This window comes from Buceros rhinoceros, unplaced genomic scaffold (assembly GCF_000710305.1).
Source record: "Buceros rhinoceros silvestris isolate BGI_N320 unplaced genomic scaffold, ASM71030v1 scaffold48094, whole genome shotgun sequence".
NCBI lineage: Eukaryota > Metazoa > Chordata > Aves > Bucerotiformes > Bucerotidae > Buceros > Buceros rhinoceros.
The window spans coordinates 1-9,633 of NW_010408527.1; the positions used below are offsets into that span (position 1 = coordinate 1).

General features: G+C 42.9%; 1 protein-coding gene across 1 annotated transcript; it reads left to right on the forward strand.

Annotated features, from left to right (window-relative positions):
- Window positions 1–5,179: 5,179 nt before the first annotated feature.
- On the forward strand, window positions 5,180–9,486 carry LOC104492327 (cysteine protease ATG4B-like; the record flags this gene model as incomplete). Its single annotated transcript, XM_010134873.1, has 5 exons — window positions 5,180–5,278; window positions 5,800–5,871; window positions 7,665–7,763; window positions 8,603–8,704; window positions 9,410–9,486. Coding segments are annotated over 5 exons (449 nt in total), but the record flags the coding sequence as incomplete, so codon positions are not given.
- Window positions 9,487–9,633: the final 147 nt, after the last annotated feature.

The window sequence follows — 9,633 nt, forward strand, 5'->3', positions numbered from 1 at the left end:
GGATGCGGGGGAAGGTGGTGGTTTGGGGCAGGCCAGTGATGGCTCCATAACCGCTGGTGTCTGCGCTGCAGGCCAGAGCCGAGAGGGAGACCTCTCAGCAGGGAGATGGATCCTCCCTGCACTTGCCAGCCTGTCTTCTGCTGTCGTTCCTAAAAAGCATTGAGCTCTTCTGCATTGTTTGGTGGCATGGCAAGGATGGGGCTTCCTTGAAAGCGATCCAGAGGGTGAAGGCAGTGACAGGGCAGGTGGCCCTGTGCTGTGTTCCACTCCCAAGATGCTGCAGCACCTTCTGTGCATTGAGGGGTAAGGTAACTCGGCTGCTCATCATGACTCCTCATCACCTTTACTGAGATTTCCAGCAAAGACGTTTGCAACAGAAATTTTGTTTTCTGAACAGGAGGAGGAAAAAAAACTGTGTTGGCACTGGGGTTGGGGCTCTCTTCTAGCCTTCACATAGCTACAGCTTTCATCCACCTTCTGCAGACATAAATGTTGTTCCATAATAACAAAGATTTTCCTGTGCTTCATGGGCTCTTCCTCTGCGTTGAGTCAAGCTGTATATGCAGAGGGAATCCATAGCTCTTGTCTCTCCAGACTGCTGTTGTGACTTGGTTTTGTCCTAGGAGATGGCGCTGCTGTTGTCAGTGTAGTCCAGTTGATAGCGTTCCGGCTTTCTGCCTGGTGTGTCCTTGCATCCAATCCTTGGACTTGGGAACAAAATGCATCCCAGCAAGAGAACGAGAGATATGTTTGCCTTCCCTTTGTGTAACAGTTACGAGGGAAGGAAAACCTTGCTGTGATAGACAGTAGGGCTGGATCTCCTCTATGCAAAGAGAAGGAGCAATGAGAGCTCAAGCCCCTTCGCATCCAGCCCTGCTCCTGAGACAATTGGGGACCTGACACAGTTGAGACTGCACCTGACAGTTGGAGACTTTGAACCGTTTGCTGTGGGCCTCCAAGGAAGCACAACTCTCCAGCTGACTGACTTTCCTCCCTGGCTGTCTGTTTACTCCTCATTGTTGCTTGGATAATCAGGATTTGTCTTGTTTGAAAGAGGTTAGAGGAAATAAAAGATTTAATCTTTCTTCTGCAAAGGTTAGAAATAAAGGCTCAGGTTGTTCGATTATGTGTTTTTTAGATGTTTTTCAGCAATGAGCTTTAATAGCACAATAAATTTACCTTCTTTTCTTGACTTTTGAAATATTCTACATCCAGTAGTGTTCCTCCTCTCTTCACTGTCTTGGGTGATGTACATTTATCACTGTTCTTCTGCCCAATTTCTGATTCTTTTGTGGCAGTGTTAATTGGAGGCTGAAAGACTCAGGGAAAATGCCTCTAAGCTGTTGTGGGCGCTACGGAAGGAGCATTACTGAGTCAGAGAGAAATGCCTCTTCAGAGACTAGGGGAGGCCCCAGAAGCAATTTTGGAAGGGAGGTATTGCAAAGCCTGGTTTTCCTTCAGTGAGATCCTCCAAATCTCTACTTTGGTACGTTACATTAAAAGTTTTTCAGCAAAACATCTAAGCTGTGCAGGCAGACTGTAACCAAGGTGGTTGATACTGTGGTGAACATCAGTTGTTTTGCTGTGCAAACCACAGGGAAAAGCACTTGCTGTGTTTCTGTTTGAGTCATCAAAGTTTTGACTTGTTATTTGCTTCCCAGAGTTGATAGAAAAAGACATAGTTTTCATTTTGGTAAAGCAGATAACTGCAGTGGCTGTCAAGGACTTGATACTTGCCATCAGCACTTATCTTGCCTTCAGCACAGCTGCAAACTGGCATCACAGCCAGGGCCTATTCCCTGGTGACTGGCCTGGTTTATGTGGGAGCTTATTACAAATTGAGACAACATTTTTAGCTCGCTGTTTTCATTGTACAGTTAAAGAATATGAGAAGAGAGGCAAGATTTCACCCTCTAATTCTGTGATTCGAGACAGTTTTTCTTGTCTATGTCAAGGTGACGCTGTATAGCTTCTCAGTAACCTGGCACGTACTCATTTAGTAAATGGATACTGAAAATCGCTGATACTGCAGGCGTGTGCTGGGTGTGTCAAGGGCTGGTTCCTTGCACTTCAAACAAGGCAGACTTCTGCTATGTGGCCTGTTGCCTTTTAACTGAGTAGGTTTAACCGCAAGCACAAAAGTGGAAGAGAACTCAAGCATCCAGGCTTAATGCTTAATAGTTTGAATTTTAAACAACATAAGTTGTCTAATGTAGGTGTTTTCTGTAGTGGTGCGTACAAAGCTTTCTGTTGGTGCTTTCTGAAGAGGGTGTAGGACGAGAAAGTGTTCAGGGACACTGCAGCAGACCCTGTGGAAGATGTGCCCATGGGGCAGAGATCCAGCCAACCTCGCATCATTCACATCATACCCAAGGCTTCTGGAAAGCGAGGCTGCCTTTCTGAGGGTGTGCTTTGCAGGGCTGAAACTCTGACCTTTTTAACTATAAATCCACTGTGAACAGAAGGTTGTTGAACCATCGTGTTTGAAGTGCACTCGGACTTTCTGCAGGGGCTGCTGTTCTATTATCCTGGATGTCCAGAGGTCAGTATTTAAAATAGATAGAGGGCTTCTTGAAGGTGAAGCTTTGGAATGCTGCCTAAGAAACTTGTTGATCTCACCTAACTTTTGCAGCTCTAAAAGGAGATCTTCAAATAGGATTTCTGCTTGGTGAATTCCCAGGCTTATTTCTTTTCAGACTCTTTGCCTCTAACTATAAGAAAGAGCAAAAGGCTCCTGTGTGAGCTGTGATGCTATTTGTACCCCTGCCTGAACTGTTTGGGTCCCACTGCCTCATATGTAGCTCACCCTGGCAATAACACCATGGATGTAGTTTCCAAAAAGTGCCAGACTGTATGAAGGTTGGTGTTTGCAAAGGAAACGCTTAAAGGCTTCAAGCCGTGTGGGGAGTTTACTGCTCCTATTATAAATTTGTTGGGTGGGTAACTGTGTAGCATCGTTGTTTCAGTCATTTTGTTTGAGACTCTTGTGATAGAAAGCTGGATTCATGGCGAGCTTCAGAACTGACAAAATAAATCGCAAAATATTCCATGGAGCTGTAAAACCTGTCTGAGAACTTCAGTTTTTATGTTGAGATTGTATCTGATAAAGCACTCAGATTTCAAAAACCTTCATGTCTAACCTCCATTTGAGCTGTCAGAATAAACTTGTGAGGTCTCTTTCCAGAGAGAAACTTCTCAAAATTAAGGGAGAAAGTAGAAAGTGGTGCACACTTGAAAACGTGCAGAAGTCATGTGGCTTCCTTCCTTATAAAGAAATCTGCAATATTGTGCAAGAAAGGGGTCAAAGGAAGCCAAACTATTAAATAAAGATACACACAGAAAGCACGGACTGCTGGGGGTTCATAACGTTTGGCGAGTTTATGGTTAAGAAATTCTTAATGTCCTTGCTACTGTTTGTTAAGGAAAGGACTGCATTAATTTGCTAGAACTTCTCCATGCAATCAGAATTGCTTTGCTTAGCTTGCTGTTGAGAAGTCACATCGCAGGACAGGAATGGGAACCTTTCGCCCATGCTATCCTAAATGTGACTGAAACAGTTTATAGACTAATTCATATAACTAACATGCTTTAAATCTTTTGGGCTAGGGTTAGGTCCAGAGTCTTACTGAAAATTTTATTTAGGAGCCTATTTTCATCTCTTGCCAGGGTTCCTGGTCTTAGTGATGGTGTATTGCTGCTGCTACTTAAGTATTTTCTTTGACGTTTGGAATTGGAATTTCAGGTCAGAGAGCCCAGGGGCAGGAGGCCGGTGAGGTACGTACAGGAGGCCAACATATCTTGCGTAGCTTGTTTGCCTGAGCACAACACGGAATATCTTAGATGTCTGGAAGGATGGGGAGCAGAACCCTGAGGTGACTTTCTGGAGCTATCATTGATGCATATCAGCCACATTATTTGCTGAGGGCACCAGATGATGCTTTGGAAAGCTAAGCCAGAAATGATTGGGAGGAAAGCTGATCTATGAACATCTTCTACTGGTGAGAAGGTGCGGTCTGCTATATAGGCAGCGTGAGAGAAAAGCAGCAGGTGACTCCCCTGAAGCAAAAAGCGAGGTGTGCACCACAGTGTGGTGACTTTCACAGTAAATGGGGCTGAGAGAAGCTCCTGGTCATTTAGTCCATTGCCCTGTTTTAAACATATGTCACGTTACTGCAGATTTTACTGTATTTGCTGTGAGAGTTTCAATAGCCACGTTAATAGTCACAGAACACTCTGGCTTAATTCTGCTTTATATTTTATAGGTGGTTTGTTAAAAATTAGATGGTTCATTTCCAGGGTTCCCAGTCCACTTTAAAGTGCCCTATTTCCAAATACAGACCTAGTGGAGCACAGTTCAGCCAACTTCTGGTTTGTTTTTCTTTTCCTCCCCATTGCTTGTGCCTTTTGCACAAAAGCTTAAGCTGCCCTGATTCAAGGGCAGCCTGTGCTGCTGCATTTCTCTGTGTTGCTGGTGGTGTAAGAGGATGTATATTCAGGCACCGATAGATGCTGTGCTGTGAAAGGAGTCAGTAAAATATACATAAGGCTTGTCTCTTGCCTGTGAATAAGTACATCTCTGCACAGCCATGTGGTCCTCAGATTTTAATGTGATACCTGTAGAGGCAGTGCTGTTCTGCAGGCTGTTTTCAGTATAGGTGACAACTTCAGCTAGATTCATTTCTTCTGGAAGAGGGACTGGCTTGCACAGCAATGTTTAGTTGCCATCTTAATGTGATCTCTGCTTTTTGTGTTCCACCACCAAAAATTACATTCTCTGGAAGAAGGGTTTTAATCATTTCACTCATTTGAAAAGAGGACCTTGATATTGTTGCTGATGATGTGCGTGATGATACCTGTTCTGGGAAACAGAGTGCAGCTACCAGCTGAAGTCTCAGACATTTTCTTGACTGTTTTCTGTACGGGGCAGAACCTGGAGCTGACCTAACCTGGAAATCTCTTTGTTTTTCTGATTGTGGAGAAACCATGAGTGAGCCAGGGCTGCTCCAGCTCTGTGCCTTCCACAGTTGGTGATTGCAGTACTGTATCTTGCCAGCTACAGCCAGGTGCTGTGGGTGTGTAAGTTACTGGGCCACAGCAGCTCTGATTCTGTAGTTTTGAGTGATTTTTAAGACACAAGGAAAGCTATGAAAGGTATGTAATTTCTTCTTTCTCTTTCTAGCTACTCTTACCTACGATACCCTCAGGTTCGAATATGAAGATTTCCCTGAGACCAAAGAACCCGTTTGGATCCTTGGCCGGAAATACAGTGTCTTTACAGGTATTTTGCGTGCACGATACAAGGTGCTTTACCACTCTAGCAGACTTTGTTAGTGTTGCGCTTTGCTTTCTGAGCAGCAAAGTGACTGCAGACCTTATGAGCACACTGCAAAGTCTGACTGTTTGCTGGCAAAGCATGCAGACCGTAACTGCCATGCTTCTGTGTGTCTGCCCACTCCTCTGGACTCTGGAATATTTTGATGCAGAAAATTAGCGTATAGTAGTTACTGAGACTGGTTTCATGAGGCCAGAATGGTTGAGGCAAGGGGATAGCTCAGAGAAAAGGCAAGAAGATGGTTTACTGTTTCATAATTTGCCTATGGCATAGTGTCTCTGGCTTGATTTCGGGGGAAAGTTTCTTCTGCACAGCAGCACTGTCCTGTTCCTCAGCCAGATACTGCCTCTCTGGGCATGCAGACTGTGTGAGGAGCAGAGCGCTGCTATCATTAGGTAAGGTGGATGGAAGATGGATTTAGCTGTGTTTGGTGCTACCCTCATGTGTGTGCCTTTCGATGCTTTCAGAGAAAGAAGAGATCCTGTTGGATGTGACCTCTCGGCTTTGGTTCACCTACAGAAAGAACTTCCCTGCTATTGGTACGTACTGTGGGCAAGTCTAAGGACATCCTGGAAATTATGATAATCCTGTTATCTCTATCTAATAAAACAGTCCCCACAAACATAACATTAATGCCCTTCTGTTTATAAGAATCTGAAATGCACTTCATTTAATTGATAGGATAGACTTTTTCTTTATCTGATAATGAGCATTCCTCATCCCCTTGAGTATGAGGAATAACAGTGATTTTAAAAAGGACACAAGAATGAGTTTGGAAAGCCTAGAAGTGTCCTGTTTTTGAGCAACATGGGAAGCTTTTTGTTCTTTGTCTTCATTAGGATCTACATAAGTCTTAACATGAAATATCGTTTAATGATGCTCTTGGGCTTGAAGTGGATTAAAGTGATGAAAGCTAGAGAGATGATACTGAAATTACTGCCTTTTTGCATCTGCTTTAGACTATGTGTGGGTTTTTTGTTTCTTTGTATGTAGTGTTTTTAAATACCTGAAGTGGCATTTAATAGTAATATGGGCAGCATTTCCCAGTGAACGCAAAGGAGGACATCTTTGTTTCTTAAGATATTCTTTATGGTCTCTTCTGTAGTTTGGTTTTGTGTACTGGGTGGAAAGTGTATTAGAAGAGATCTGAGAGCAGGTAAATGGGATTCAAAGCCCGAGCAGGTAAATGGGATTCAAAGCCCAACCATGTCACCACTGTCAATATCATCCCCAGCAGTCAGTGAGGAAAATGGCTTAGATTTGGAAAAAAGATTTATTTCATCGTAGCTGGTCCTTCTGGCTTGTTCTATTGTTTCCCTGCTGGAAACCCCTTTGCCTGACAAGCTATGAGACATCTTTAATGCACTTTAATTCCTTTAGATTCCTGTTTGTGAGCCATGTTTAAACACGTGTTTGAAATTGAAGGGTTAGCGTGTGTTTAACTACGGCTCACGAACAGAATTGAGGTTTCTGTGTGTGTTATTAAAGGGCAGGGGTGAAAAGAAAAATCCTATTTTCTGACTCATTTCCCATTTACAGTACAGCTATGATTTGCATGCCGTACAGCAAACCTTTTGTTTTTTCAGTCTGTCTTCTCTCAGTCATCCCTCTTATGCTTGGCCACTTCCCTTTATGCTTGCCCACTTAAATAGTGTAAGCTCTTCAGAGGATAAGGGTAATAATTTCTTACGCTAATTTTGAAAAGCATTATCAATTTTGCAAATTGTGTATGTTATAAGTTGTTGGAAAAATTATAGAGGATGGCTGCTGACCATCCAGAAGCTGATAAAATAGTTCTCTTGGGTGATTTTTCTCCATGTTTTTCATGCAGAGTAGCACAGGATCGAAAGAAGAAAGCAGCATTACAAAGAACGTACTCCTACCAGCTGTGCTAAGGTGCAGCTGACTGTGCTTGTCTTCTATGATGAATTGCCTTCTCAAGATGAGGATGATGAGAAGTCGCCTGTAACAAGCACCTCTGTGTAGAAATGTGTCTCTGAATTGGGCTGGGTTTCTGCAGCTAAGCTCAAGAGCTGTTGTGCTCCTGAGAAATTCAGCTCTCTTTCTAGCTGAGTTTTTTGGATCTCCCTTTTTTCTCTTTCAGTTAGTGTTAGAGGGCTTTGTTTTTAAGGGATGCCATTAAGTTACTCACTGATAACTACATTTTTTTTTTTCCTCAGCTTTGGGTGTGTGAGCTAAGATAGTCCTTGTTCCCTGCCTGATTTCTTGGGGGATGTGCTACCCATGCAGACTTACAATTGCTTTTATTTCTTCTCCCTCTTGGCACTGTTTTACTATACATTACATACTTATTTTCTGTCCTTGTTTACAGGAGGAACAGGTCCCACATCCGATACCGGCTGGGGCTGTATGTTGCGGTGTGGCCAGATGATCTTTGCCCAGGCCTTGGTCTGCAGGCATTTGGGAAGAGGTAAATCAGGACACAGCCCATACTGACTTCCAGGACCATGTGCTTCCACAAGTGCAGTGCTTATAAGGACAGCAGATAACCAGGGCACAGCTGGAAATTGCTGAGTGCTCTGTAACTTTTTCTTCAGCCTTCTCAAGTTCAGGGCTGTTGAGAGAACAGTCTGCAGGAAACCTGTCAGCAGGTTTTTCCCTGCTGTCTGCAACTCTGCGTAGACAGATATAATTGGCCAAGCTTTAAAACAAAGCAGAGCCCTGTAACGTGGTAGTTAAATCCACTGAAGCCAAGCACATACTAGATTTTTCTTGAAGGTTTTTTTACACTGATTCTTGTTTATAGTTCACTTTTGTCACAAAGCTCTTGCTTACTGAGTGTAGTCTCTTCTCTGAGTATTTCTGTTCTTGTGCTTGGCACGTGCTTGGTCACTAAGCAGCTATACCAGGGCTGCTTTTTTCTTTGATGGTTGTTGATCGCCTTAGAGTTTGGGGGGGATGTTTTTTATAGTAAGATCACTCATTTTTGCTCAGGATATGTAGCTCATGCCTGTCAATGAGAAATTGTAATCCTATTTCCTATCTGTGGGATAGAGGTACAGTTTGTGCTTTCTGAGTTTTTGTTTGTTTGCTTGGTCTTCTGTGGATGATATGCCTTTATCCCAGCTGTGAGAATCCTTACTTTTCTTTTTTCTTGTGTTGGGAATGCCTCAGATGTATAGTAATAAGATAAGGACATGAAAATCGGGTCAGTTGATTGGTGCATAGGGAAGAGAATTGTTCTTGCAGCCTCTAGTTACTAAAAAAACCCGCCATGTTTTGTTTCATTTATCCCCTTTTCTGTCTTAGACTGGAGGTGGATAAAAGGAAAGAGGCAGATGGATAATTACTTCAATGTTCTTAATGCCTTCATTGACAAAAAAGACAGCTACTACTCCATTCACCAGATAGGTAAGAGTCTGGGTGCTAAAGAGCATGGGAGATACTCAGTCTGGATTTCCCATGAGTGTAGAACATCACTCCATATTTGTTTTACTAGTTTAGCCAAAAAAACAAAACAACAAGCAGATCAGGTAGCACGTGATACTAAGCTGCTTGTTTTCTGACATGGTATAAAACTACCACTCTTCATTATGCATTATGATGGATTTTCCTTCCTGACTCCGTTAATGCCGTCAGGTTCACCTAATGCTTTAGGTCATATTCAGTGTTGCTTTCCCTATTCTAGCTAGCTAGGGTGAGAGGAGTGCATGTGGTTGCTGTTCTTACTAGGACATTGTAATATGAGAACATTGCTGAGTGAAGAAATTCTCAGAAGGAGCAAATGGACTAAGGAAGGATCTCACTTTGAAATAAACTTCCCTGGCTAGTAAAAGAGAAGCAGCTTTTTCTATAGGGTGTTAAGACACCTATAGCTTCAGTGAACAGAATTTCAGAATACAGGGATGGTCTCGTAATCAAACACACTAAGTAAAATTTCTTCTGAGGTAACATCTCTCCTATCTACACAAAGGTACCCTATGAAAGGGTATATTCTACTGTGTCAAAAATTATTCCAAGTGAGATTTCTTCCCTATAAAAGACAAACTGATTAGGAATGAATGCAGTGTAGGTGAAATTATTTGCTAAATTATTTCTTTTTTTCTTGTGATGCAGCCCAGATGGGAGTTGGAGAGGGAAAATCCATAGGTCAGTGGTATGGACCAAACACAGTCGCACAAGTGCTCAAGTAAGTGCTTCATTTTGCCTTTGTATCTTCTGAACCACACAGTGGGGTCATTAGCTTTGTGATACAGAATCACAGAATCATCTGGTTGGAAGAGATCTTTAAGATCATCAAGTCCATGCACTGACAGGGTTCCTGAACCATGTCCCTCAGT